Raw genomic sequence first — 14069 nt, 5'->3', positions numbered from 1 at the left:
GATTTTTATACTAAATACGGTGTTTATTAAAAAAAAACTAAATAATTACCTCCCTCCCCCCTTAAGATTTCGCTTGCTCGCAGTATAAAACATAAAACAAAATTTTGCCCAAAGATTATGGGGAACTAAGAAAAGAGAAAAACAAATTCGTCTTCGATATCATTAATTGGTTAATGATACTGCTTGACTACAAAGGTTCTTGCTATAGTGGTCCTACCTACAAAAGCCCCTACGGTGGCTGGCATCGAATATTGTACTAAGTTTCTTCAGCTAAAAATTAGTCTACTGTCCCATAACAAGACAAAGCTCGTCTAAAAAAAAGTCCAACGCCATTTAGCATTATGCAGCAAAATCCTCAAGCCAAATATAAAATATGGATTATGTTGTAAAAATTCTTTACATCTAAACATAAAAACATCTAATGAGTTGCTAATTCTAATGAAATGACATTAGCTTTGAAAGAACTACTTTAAACAACAACATTAGTTTTAACTTCATCTTTTTTTTTATTTTGTAGGGTACTTGCTAAAATAGTGTGGGAATTTTGGGCTTCCAACATAGGCTTATCAAGAATAAAAATCTATTAGTAGTACTAAAATTTATTAAATACAGAAAAAAAAAATCAGCAGCACGCTAAAAGTTTAGCTTGTGAAGGGATTTTACTAAAAAAATGGCAACAAAAATGAATGATGAAAATGTATAGAATTGACTAAATGTGAGGAAGTTAAATTTTTAAACTATTTTAAGAATTGCCTTGTAAAACCATACATCAAATATAATGCTAACAACCAATCACAACATAAGCACAATATCAAATAAGATTTTCTAGATAAGCTTATCAGCCTATCAATTCAAGCCTTCTTCTAGATAAGCCTACCAGATAAGAGAATTTAGATAAGCTTAACAGTCTGTTGAATCAAGCACCTTCAGCCTAACAAGTCACGTTACCGATCTTTTATTTCACAATTTATGCTTGCTGCAACTAGATAAAACCTTTCTACGAATATAGCTATTCTTTGTGAAGAGTTTGTGAAGACTTTGTGAAGACAAATATAATCAAATATAATGCTAACAACCAAACACAAAAGCACAAATTTTGTGATCCGGAAAAATAAATTAAAAAATTGTTCTTTGTTCAGTTCCAAAATTTGTTTTTGAATATTTTATTAACCAGTTATATTAAAAAATCAAACGGAAGATGGCAGCACAACTAAATTATGTTAAACTAATTTATTTTAATATATTTAAAAATTTTATTTTTCCAATAGCTTCACACCCTACTCAGATTTAAATTGGCGCTAATGCAACAATAGCATTACAGCACTGCTAAGACGTACAGCGTTGCCGAGCACATAAAGAAATATTCATAACTAGCTAAATTTTAGATAATTAATATTTAAAATTAATGAAGGGTCTAAATATATTTATATCCAAGTTGTCCAAATTCTATTTAAATCCAAACTCTTACAAAGTTTTCTTACGGAAGTAAAGACCTTAAAGTTGAAACTTAAAAGGAACAGAGATCGTTACTTTGCAGATTTCATAAAACATATATCAAAATTAGCTCAAATAACCTGATTCGTGATATGTCCCTGTATTTCTGTGTAAATCTGAAAAACAATGCTTTCCTGAAAGCACTTTTTAACTTTGATTTTGTCCTTTTTTTTCAAATTTGATATTTTACGATGGAGCTATTAAGACGGAATGTATCAAAAGTGTTAGTATTCCCATGATTCTAATTCTGTATTTCCAAAGTATGTTCTATATGAGGTAGCTGGGAAATTTTGTCGAACAAGATTTTCTGTCAATAAATTTGTAATGTCAAGAAACGTGTTAAAATTTATTACTTCCATTTGTAAACTTGCCCCTAGTAAATGCAACAAAATTTGGCAGGCCAATCATTCCTTTTTTCCAGGTTCATTCCAACTTTTTAGGTTCATTTCAGGTTCATCCAATTTTCCATGTCCATTCCAGGTTCATTCCAATTTTCCAAATTCATTCCAGGTTCGTTTTAATTTTTGAGTTTCATTCCTTTTTTCTTAGCCCCCCTCTTCTCCTGGGAAAAGTTTTACGAGTTAAATTTGTTTTTATATGTGAGACTCAATATTCTAAAGGAAAGGATAATTTATTTTTTGATTTCCAAAATTTCCCGTATAAATACAACAAAAGCCTCACACCGAATTCTTCTGTTTCTGTGCTGAATTGTCGAAATTGTTTGCAGACTGTTGTTTCACTGTTTGTTATATTATTTAGAAATGCATGTGATTATAAATCAGTCAATAAGTCAATGACCAAATCTTTTACTTATTAACTGATTGATCAAGGGAGTCCATAAAGGAAAGAAGCTTCAATCACATCTCTCCTTTACCGAAGGGGATTTGTCTTTTCCCTCAGAAAACCAAAAAATATGCCAAAAGGGCAAAATATTGTATGTGAAAAAAATATAACCTCTTTTGACACAAAAAAACCTTTCTTAAACTTTGCCCTTCCCTCACTCGGACTATCTGTCTTGGCTTTTTCTACAATTAGCCGTGACTTGATGCCCACAACTATTTGATTTTAATTCAAAATCAACGGACTTGATTAAAATCAAGTAGTTGTGGGCATTCGACCATGGCTAATTGTAGAAAAGGCGAAGACAGATAGTCCGAGTGAGTGAGAGGCAAATCAGGCATAAGTCCTTTTTAGGATTGCATAAAAAAAATGTCATTTCATTTGTTGATAGATAAGTCTATCTATCATCCGTCCATAAGTCATTCCTAGGGCAGAACTAAGATAGACAGTCATAGAACTAAGGATGAAAGATTGGATTTTGGAATTTTACTAAATAAAGCCTAATATTGGCGTGCGAAGAATCAATGTTTGTTCTTTACCAATCTCTTTTCTACAGAGCAGTGATACATACACAGACTAACGTCATTGAGGCTGGCCCCAACATGAAGCGCCAATCTTACAAAGAGTGGTATTGCCGTCTGTCAGAGAAGCAACAAGGACCATTTAACTTTGACGAAATTTGTGATATGTACAAACAAAAGCATATAGATCCTAATACTAGGGTATGGGCATTAGGATTGGAGACCTGGCGACCTTTGCATAGTGTTGCCCAGTTGAAATGGAAACTCGTTGGAACTGGCAACGTAATTCTCGATGAAACAAAGATGGCTGCTCTAGTTCTTGATATTCTTATAAGGATATGTAGATACTCACCAAGTAGGTGAGTCATTTAAGCTTTATTCCTAATTTGACAGGTTTGGCGTCCATCTTCCTTTATAATTTCTATTCCTTTTTAGGGAATTTTTTTTAGAATTAAATGGATAGCCTTGTTTTAATGATTCATAATTTTTTGCTGGTTATTGTGTCTATTCAGTCTTTGCCAATGAATGTGGGTGACTTATAAGAATGGAAACTGGCGCTAGTATCTTAAAAGAAACATCAGCGCCATCTAGCGTTTGATGATACTTGTCATTTTTGAAGCTTTATATTTGTTTCTCTGTCATGAACTGAGATCACACACTTATTACGACGCTAGTTTTATCAACTACAAAAATTAAATTAATTATTCTTATTATTACGGGGGGAAAATGTTGAGTGTCGCCAAACGTTAGATGGCGTTAAGGATCTTTTTCGTCTACCATAGTGCCAGTTTCCACTCTTATGAGTTACCCATACTCTGTTTGGTCTTTATTATCTCACCTCTTTGGGCTTGGTTCATCATTTTTGTTTTTTGTTTTTTTCATTTCCTTGTAGTTCATGGTTTTTTATGTAACATTTTTCAAATATGCAAAGGAAAATTTAAACATTTTAAAGGCAAAATTTTTAGAGGTAAAAGGTAGCTTTAGCGCTATGAAAAGTAAAATGGTGATCAAAGTTTAACCTTCACAAAAACCTCTAAGAAATATTTTCAATCTAGATCACTAACGCAAGCTGTTGTTGGAATTTAGGATTTTAGGATTTTCTTATAACCCTTTCGGTTTTATTCTTGTTTTTTTTTTTTTTCATTTTATTGTTTTTCATTGTGTTTTTATCATAATTCCTTAATCTACACCAGCCAAAGCTGTATGAAAGGTTTAAAGGTCGTAAAAAGTCAGACTTCACAAAAACTATAAACAAGATACCCAATCTATATCACCAATGGGATTTTTTTTAAACTCTTTAGAATTATCGTATCAGCACTGTCATTTTGAATCATCTTTTCTCCTTTATTCCATTTTCTTGTTTTCCATGGCTTTTATGCCACAATTGTTTTCTTTGCACTAGCCCCAGCTCTACGAAAGGTGTAATGGTGGTCAAAGGTCAAACTCCACAAAACTTTAAGCAAAATTCTCAGTCTAGATAACCAACGAGCAGTGGTTTTGAAATTCTTTTCGGATTTATTAAATTAGCTCTATTATTTTGACTCATATTTTCTTTTCTTCTCTTATTTTCATTGATTTTTTCTTCATAGTCTTTTTGTAATTATTTTTCAATCTACTCCAGCAAAAGTTCTTTGAAAGGTGGAATTGTGGTCAAAAGTAAAGCTTCAAGCTTAAAATGATTCCCAATCTAAATCACCAACGGTAACTATTTTTGAAACTCTTTTCGCAATTATCGTATATGCTCTGTCGTTTCGATTCTATTTTTTTCTTTTATCTCTTTCATTGTAATATTTTCGATAAATAAAAGTTCAAATAGGGATAAAATCCTTTTAATAGAGAGTGATGATGATAACAGTGATAGAAATTCACAAAAATACTAGATATTTCGGTCACATATGCAGTGACCGTCGTCTAGACGGTCAATACTAGAAATATCTAGTATTTTTGTGAATTTCTTTCACTGTTATCATCATTACTCTCTATTAAAAGGATTTTATCCCTATTTGAACTTTTATTTATCGTCATGGAAAGGCAGTGTGGTCTCCGAAATTATCTATGTAATATTTTCATTATATTTTTTTGCGTATATTTTAATCGCAAGTTTTTAATATGCACCAGGGGAAGCTCCATGTAGGGTGGCAGGGTTGTCAAAGGTAACAAAATTCCCAATCTGAGTTTAATTGGAACTGTTTTTGGAACCCATCAAAATTATCGCATTGGCAGGGTCGTTTCGATGCATCTTTTCTTTTTTTTCTTTTTTTTTATGGTGTTTGTATCATAATTGCTTAATCTGCCCATTCGCGGGCAGCTGGAACTTATATCGTATAGTGTCTTAAAGCTTTTATAAGAATTATCGCGTTAGCTATGTCGTTTTGATTGTCTTTCTTTTTCTTTCCTTTTTTCACATAAGGAAACAAAAAAAAATCTAGGACAATGTTGCCCCTAAACCATTGTGTGTATTAAAATGCAGCTTAGAAAATGTTTTTCTTTTGAATTTTTGTGCTGGTTTGACTTTAATGACATTGGTACCTGCACAGTTGGCTGCACTATTTCAAGTTGTGATGTAGAGCAAAAGAAATTAAAAAGAACGTACGCAATTGAGAAGAATCAAATTGTCGCTGTTTTCTCATGGTTTTTACGATAAGTCGGGTATGAACGTATCTGAGGGGGGTGGGGGGGGGCTGTTACCGGGTTTGAGCCCCCCCCCCCCTAAATTTTTGTTCGACTCGTAAAAATGTAACATAATGCATGTAAACAAATTTTTGGGGGGGTTTGAAGATTTTTTATGTGTTAAGCACCCCCAATCCCCCTCCTCGAAAAAACAATCCTGAATACATATACTGCTTTCATGAAAAAACACTGCTTTGGCAAATGCATGAAAAGGATGTCATTGCTTCTAACTATAGATCTTTTGTAAAATAGTCAACCAAAGAACATAGTAAATTAGAAAAAACAGGATTGTTGTTGCTTTCTCATGGCTATAATAGCAAGTCAGGTATACTTGTAAAAAAGTCTCTCAGCCTAAAAAAAAATGTTCGTGGAAAAGACACTCTAACTTACCATTTGTACTATAATTATATCTCAACTACATCTGCTGTTTTCGTTTATCAAGAGTGAATGTAGGAGTGTTATTCAAGAATTCAAGAAAAATGCTTTAGCAGTTTCCGAAATGACGTTTCACCATATTTTTCTGGCGTATTATTTGTTTATCAAGAATGAATGTAGGAGCGTAATTCAAGAATGAAACGCTTTAGCGGTTCCCGAAATGCCGTTCACCATATTTCTCTGACGTATTATTTGTTTATCAAGAATAAATGTAGGAGCGTTATTCAAGAATGAAACGCTTTAGCGGTTTCCGAAATGACGTTTCACCATATTTCTCTGACGTATTACATGTTTATCAAGAATGAACGTTGGAGCGTATTCAAGAATGAACCGCTTTAGAGGTTTCCGAAATGACGTTTCACATTTCTCTGATGTATTATTTTAAATTAATCTTGAGTGATAAATATGATGAAAATACTGTTAAGTTTGTCATTCGGATTTTTGAACTCTGAATTTCAATCGTTATTTTAAAAAAAATCGTTTAGGTATCTAGGCCATATTTAATTTTTTTAAAGAAATGAAAACATGGGCCATTTTCTTGTAAAAGAATTTTCTTTTAGACTTTTCTTACTTTTAGGATTGTTCTGCTCTGAAGTTTTTAGATAAAAATTGGAAGGTCAGACCTTTTTTGTTAATAGACTTTTTCTATTGTAATATAGTATTTTCTGTAAGAGTTTTCTTTTATTTATTCTTACAGTGCCAAAAAGGTATTAGACTAGACGCAGTCACGGTAACCTCATATAAGTTCAAACTAATAACTTTTGCTCAAAGCATACGCTATTTCCAAAAAGCCTTTTGTTTAGATAAATATACACACTTGTAGAAAGTGGCGGGACTGGATCACGACTGAAAACTTTTCTACTTGATAAAAAAAAGAGTAAACACTAATGTTTTGCCAGACTAGGCGTACATTTTCGCAGGATGGGAGGCCACCTTTCTGCTGAATTTGAAGTTCTCATATAGGAATTAAAAGTTACTAGCGATTAAAATATAGGAATATATATAGGAATATAGGAATCAAAAGTTACTACTACTTCTGCTAATAATATGTCATTTTGGTACCAAACCGCCTGAGGTCAAAACGGCTGCGCACGCTCCTCTTCCACCCCAATTTATTTAAATCTTCACTCTTTAACTTTTTGGATACCTTACCCTTTGCCAGCACTTTTGGGTACCCGTCTGACTATATATTTTAAAACAATAAAAAACTTTAGCGTAAAGAGCGAGGCGTTGAGGAGGGGACATCCCCTTTCATATACGGAATAATTTCAGTTCGTTTTAAGTTTTAATGTCGCTCCTTACTTTCAGTTAAAAAACTTCTTTTTTTATAGCTTTAAGGACTTCATGTTTCTGTGGTAACTTTAACGGATATTTCCTGGGAGTTATGAAAAGCAGTTTTTAAGTGAAATGTATGCTGCTACATTATCATTCAAAACGGATATTGTGTACGAGTCGTTACTTGTTTTGTTAGATTTCAAGCCATACTCTGCTAATTCTGCGTCACTTTTAGATGCTCGTTTATCTGACCATATACCAGACAAAGGTTGTGCGAAAAACAATAAAATTACGGCTCAATAATATTTTCAAGGGCTATACTGAAAGACAAAGGTTGACAAATATTGTGCGAAAAACAATAAAATTACGGCTCAATAATATTCTCAAGGGCTATACTGAAAGACAAAGGTTAAAATGGATAGGTTGCGTTTTTCGAATGAAAGATGACATGTTGCCAAAGGTTGTGTAGTTTGAATGTACAACTTAGGACAAAGGAACAGCCTTTCGTCCCGGAATGGAGGGTGGTGAGGTTATAAAGGAAGATTTAAAGGAAATAAGAACTTTATGAAAAGGGGCAAAAAGCGGAGCTTTGAATAGATTGGGGGGATGAAAAGCATGTGCAGCTGTGCAGCGGTGACGGCTTGGTGCTGCAATGAGCTGTTAGCAGCTGTAATAGCAGTATTTTGCAGTAATGTCTCAAATATTGTATTAATGTATTTACTTTTTGTATTCATAGAGATAACGACGGAGCTGTGATTCGGCCTTTGCCTCGAGTAAAGCGTCTTCTCAGTGAAGCGAATTTTCTACCTCACATTGTTCAGTTACTCTTGACTTTTGATCCTATTTTGGTGGAAAAGACGGCAACATTGTTAACAGAAATTGTACAAGACAACCCTGTTCTGCCGAGAATGTATCTCACTGGTAAGTTTGTAACTGTATTTTATGCAATTGTTACCCAAATTGTTTCCTCTTTGCTATATTTCTAGGGGGAATATACTCGCAGTGCCAAATTTTTACCCCATTATTGCCTGTACATTCTGGCTGACAAAATTTTGAACAGCTTGTTTTTCTTAGAAAAATCCTCAGAAGGCCTCTGAGCTTGAATTTAAAGCCGAAGTCCTGTTCTAGTATGTTGTTTTGTCATAAAGATAATCATTGATGATTAGATTGTTTAAAACTCAGAAATTTGGGCCTGCTATAACATAAATAAAACTTGATGTTTTTGAAATTGAAATTCAATACAGGGGAAAATACAGTTGATACAAAACAAATCTTTGGGCTCAGCTGAGAAAAGTAGAAACTTTCAAAACATATTGAACGATCTATTTCTTCTTTTATATTTATTCAAACATGACAAATGCTATTTAAATATATATTTAATCTCCCCTCCTTTCCCCCTTTGAGGACCCCGACTTCGCGCAATTAAAACTGATACTGAAATAACTCTGATACTTCAGGTTTCCATTTAGCTTATAGGAGATTCTTTTTCATCCTCATAAACACGATTCTTTCCCTTCATGCATCTACTAAGTAAGTCAAAGCCGGCCTTGAATATTTTTATCTCCCCCCCCCCTCTCTCTCTCTTACAGAAAACTGACATCTCACGAACTAAACTAGTTGTTTTTTTTTTTTTTTTTGAATTTTGAATCAGCCTGCACGTATCTCGTTTTTGTTTTTTTTCACTGAACATGATATTTTTTTTTTATGCCTTTATCTGTTTGAATTGTAATCTGAAGATTGCAGGTTCGAGTCCTGCTGTGGTCGATTTTAACCACTGGATGTGGCACAGTGGATTGACCCTCTGCTCGGGAACACGGTGCCCAGAGATCGATCCCCGCTTCCACAAGGCTGGGTCGTTACTTGTTTATGAAAAAAGACCCCGAAACAGAAACGTCGACTCAAAGCCCTCTGCGCCAGCAATGGCTCGAGTGGTTCTTTATACTTTATATATAAAAAGTACTTGTTCCTGAAAAAAGACCCCGAAACAGAAACGTCGACTCAAAGCCCTCTGCGCCAGCAATGGCTCGAGTGGTTCTTTATACTTTATATTTAAAAATTACTTGTTCCTGAAAAAAGATCCCGAAACAGAAACGTCGACTCAAAGCCCTGTGTGCCAGCAATGGCTCGAGTGGTTCTTTATACTTTATATATAAAATTAAAACCTTGGCTAGACTTTACTCAGCATATTGTGACCATTCCATTCTTCTTCTTTCGGGTTTGCGCCCATTTTTTAATGCTAGTGATATGCAGTACATTAGAGCATTGTATTTCCATTACTGTAACTACTACTACTACTAACAACTAACCGCAGCACCAAGCCGACTGAGGCCAACACAGCTACGCACACTCCTTCACCCCAATCTATTCAAAGCCTCCCTTTTTACACCCGCCCACGAAGTTCCCATTTCCTTTGAATATTTCTTTATGACGTCCTCCCACCCCAGACGGGGACGACCTGCTTTCCGTTTAGCCCTAGATGGTTGGCTGAAAAGAACAATCTTCGGCAATCTGTCATCCTTCATCCGCAAAACGTGCCCTAGCCACCTCAATCTCTCTTTCATTATAGCCCTAGAGAGCGGTATTGAACCACATTTTCCATATAGCCTATTGTTTGAAATACGGTCAGTAATACCTTTTATATCTGTCGCTTTGGTATAGGAACTAAAATATTATTCTAATATTTAGTGCTACTAATATATTGACATCTTATGGTAAGTTGGATGACAAGCTAAAAGAAAATACTAGAACCATTAGAAAAGCTAAAACCATAAGAAAAACCCAGTTGGTTATGTTATGTCATTCCGAGAATTTGCCTCCAGAAACATGGTTTTCATAAAAAAAAATGAACAAAATATTTATGCTAACTTTTAATCCCGCACCATGTTTTGCCATTATGGGACCCTGTTCCAAAGAAAGGCAATGAAGGGACATTATTCTGTTTCTTCAGTATCAGGTGAGGTTTTCAAAGCAAGTCATGACAAAGAATAGGAATCTAAACCTTTAAAATATAATTGGGATAGTCACCACTTATTTCCTATATGTAGGACTAACATATGTGAAACACCATGATGTCTTTTTATTTACCTTTTTCTTTTTTTACTTTTTATTTGTGTATTGCATATAAATAACTGGGAGCATTAATGATGGAGCCAAACAGATCTGGAATTGGTCTTTAATTGGGCTTCCTTTTAAAACTACAAAAAAAAGAAGGGATTTATATGGAAAATAGAGACTAACCTGTAAATTCATGAAATTAATGTTTCAAAATTTAAATTAATCGCCAGGAACTTCCTATAATCCTCTGTCGTAGTTTTGTTGTGCTACATTTCTAAAATACAAGATTAGCAACTAACTACAAATAAGAAATGGATAAAATTAAGGATTGGAATTGATATATTGAAAATAAGAATATGTAGAATTATTTTCTTTTTTGCGGGATTATAAAGCTAACTAGAAGTGGAAATAGTCAAACAAAAGGTATAAAAAAGAAAAGAGAATAAAAAAAAAGTACATTCTCTTGTCTTCTGTGGTGTTCAATCATAGCAGCATCAATTGTGTATATAAACTTTGGTTTTTTCTTAGTTTTTAGATTTTATTTAATTTTATGCTTTATAGAATATTTTGTATTTTTTCTTTGTTTTTAGCGTTGAAGATGCCTTGTTTTAAAAAAAAAAAAAAAAAAAAAAAAAAAAAAAAAAAAAAACGCCTTGTATATACAGGTGAAATATCCGCGTCGTCTAGTTTGTCTTTTGTCTTTTCCTTTTACTCCCTGTAGTCCCATGTGTATTATATATCTTTTGATGATGGATATGGATACAGTTAATGAAATCTATTATTTTTTTTTCTTTTTATTGACTTACGAAATATTATTGAACCTCCCTGGACCCATCTCCCCCTCCCTGGACCCATCTCCCCCTCCCTGGACCAGTTACTTGAGAAGTCAAGAAAAAGACCTTATGAAACGAGTATACGTCTTGATAGCAATGCTGAATTTTCACCCCTGAAAAATCTTCATAACCCTTGTTCTGATAAAAGTGCAAAACTAGGTCTTTTTAACAACTTGGAAAACGGTTATGCTTGGGGAATGATTTTTTCAGGAAAAAGGAAAGTCCTATATTAAACAAACTATAAAACTGAATTAATATTTGAGAAGCAAATATTTAGAAACATACAACCCGTATGTTTAGAAATACAACCCCTATGTTTAGAAACATACAACCCGAAAACGGTGCTACACTTTCGGCATTCGTTTGCTAAAAACTGATCCACAAGCTGTGTTTTTGTTTAGTCGTAATTTGTAATAATTGGGCTAAGTCATGCTTGATGAATTATCTATTTCTTTAACAAAAAACTATTCTTAAGTTCAAATAGTATTTTAGTTTAAGGATTTGTGTGCTCTGAACACTAAAATACTTTGAAAAAGTTTCGTGGTGGCTGTCATATATTACTAACAAACTATTACTATTATCTTGGATGTCATTGGCTTTGAAACTAAATACTTACAACAATCAATTCACCAAGATGTTTTCCAGAGAAATTGCCTCCTGATTGTTCTGGGTACCCGGCTGACTGATCGTATTTCAAAGAGTAGGCTCTACGAAAAGTGTGGTTCAATCCCGCTTTCTAGGGCTGTAATAAGAGAAAGGTTGAGGTGGCTAGGACACGTTCTGCAGATGAAGTATGACAGACTGCCAAATTTTGTCCTTTCTGGCCAAACGTCTAGGGCCTAAAGGAAAGCAGGTCGTCCGAGGTTGAGGTGTGAGGATGTCATAAAGAAAGATTTAAAGGAAATGGGAATTTCCTGGGAGGGTGTAAAGAGGGGGGCTTTGAATATGTTGAGATGGAGGAGGAGCTTGCGTAACTGTGTTGGCCTCAGGCGGGTTAGTGCTGTGGTGCGCTGTTAGTAGTAGTAGTAGTAGTAGTAGTAATTCACCAAATTTATCAAGGTCGTCATAATATATTCCAGATACCAAAATTTAAGGTAGGCTATCCTCAAAAAATAAAGCTATCCTCAGTTTCTACGAGACAAACTTGAGTAAATGCGCTCATTGTATACTTCAAATAACATCAAATCTTGGGATCTTAGGAAGAATCTGGAGAACACAACTGACGTCTGATTTTTCATGCATTTCCACTTCTAAATCAATAGATGATAGTAATCGTAGCTTCAAGACTCTAAACGCATTTCTCCTAGTTATCGTATGAGATGAAGGGATCCTTCTAAGAAAATATTCGGCAACATCCTACGAAAATAACTAAGACTTTTGAAGCTGAAAATTATTAGTAAGGGTCTTAAGCTTGGAAATCATATTCTGTGGGTAGCCACTGAAGAGCTCATGGAGTTGACAGCTACCTACATTTTTTTTTCTTCTGTTTTTTTCTTTTAACTTTCATGAATGGGTTTACTGACTAAATTTGGGCTACGGGTAGTTTTTCCAAGCTTCTTAATATACCCCTCTTCTAGAACATAACCTCTTACAAACTAGATAAGTTTTGTACTAGGTAAGCTCAGCATTTTATTATAGACCTGTCCCTCAAAATTTTGTCAGGAAATGGGGTTGCCACGCTTTTGGCTTGTAAAGCTTGAAAAATTGCCACGAGTTTGGGTCGACTGACTCCAATAAACTCTAAGCGTCAAAAATAAAAGTGAAAAAACAATTTATTGTCAAAAACTATCGTCTTGTAGTTTTGAAGTCTTATAAGCAGGAAAGAAGTATAATCCATTTGTAAGAGCTAATTTAAAAATAGAATAATTCCTGAAAGGGTCATTCGAAAACGATAATGAACTTTACGAATTGCAAACTTTCACAATTTTTGTGCTGCATAAGAATCCCGACCATATTTTAAGCTTTGTCTGATTTTAGCCCTCAAGTGGCGTCTTCAAGTAAGACTATAGGATCTCGACCATATTTTAAGCTTAGTCTGATTTTAGCCCTCAGGCAGCGTCTTCAAGTAAGAGTATGGAATCCCGACCATATTTTAAGCTTAGTCTGATTTTCGCCCTCATATGGTGTTTTCAAGTAAGAGTATGGAACGCGCTTCAAGCTGCAGCACGGGGCTGTGTTGAGACGTTTAGTAGTTAAACTTTCAAAGTTAAGTTAAATCTACAAATATTATTTGGTAGTTTTATTATATTATACTAGTATTTTTTTAATATTTTTTGTCGAAATAATTTCTTAAACAACATTGGCCTGCCATAATATACAGAAAGAAAACGATAAAAAATGGGGTTCTTCCGGCCAAACTAAAATACTGAGACAACACAAAGCGAATATTTTGAGAGGACAACCGCCTCTCTTCTTCAGCGCGAACAAAGAAAAATAATATATTCAAGTAAAATGCCGAAGAAAAAAACAGCAAAACAAACGCGGAAGACATATACAATGAAACAGAAAATACAATAGCAAGCCTGACGTAGTTATCTGATATTTAAGAGATTATTTACTTTATCTTAGTACAAGCTAAACATGAAACATCTTTGGAAAAAAACTAAAACTTGTCTTCTTTAAGTTCTTGTTGCGGCCATTTGCCAAAAGCTGTGAATTTTGAATGGTTATAGTAATAACAATTATAATAATTATTAAAGTGCCAAGGATGTCAAAACAAGCCAACCTTCCCCTCCCTGGACCCATCTTAGGTGCATATATACCAAAAAACTGTTGTTTTCTAATATTTGTTTCTTTTAATTGTTTCAAAATATGAAGTTGTTGGGCCAGTACTACGTTTTCGTCAATGTTGCAACGCTGAACCGTGAAAATAAATAACAGAACTAATTATTTAAATTTTGCTACGTTCTTCGTTCGTAAAAAATTTAATTAGCTATCTGTTGGTTCT

At 34.1% G+C, this 14069-nt stretch overlaps 1 protein-coding gene across 1 annotated transcript in view; it reads left to right on the top strand.

The window, feature by feature from the left end:
* The window catches only part of Rme-8 (receptor mediated endocytosis 8), a 251427-nt gene that overhangs the window by 160963 nt on the left and 76395 nt on the right, over positions 1–14069 (top strand). The window contains exons 17-18 of the mRNA XM_089095924.1: positions 2891–3214; positions 7972–8156. Coding sequence (XP_088952050.1) covers positions 2891–3214; positions 7972–8156 — 509 coding nt within the window. The remainder of the gene's footprint in view (positions 1–2890; positions 3215–7971; positions 8157–14069) is intronic.

The sequence above is a fragment of the Artemia sp. Qi Xiang Cuo genome, chromosome 10 (genome assembly GCF_049724085.1).
Source record: "Artemia sp. Qi Xiang Cuo chromosome 10, ASM4972408v1, whole genome shotgun sequence".
NCBI classification, from domain to species: domain Eukaryota; kingdom Metazoa; phylum Arthropoda; class Branchiopoda; order Anostraca; family Artemiidae; genus Artemia; species Artemia sp. Qi Xiang Cuo.
Note: the sequence above shows the minus strand (reverse complement) of the source record. Positions and strands in the feature narration are given on the sequence as shown.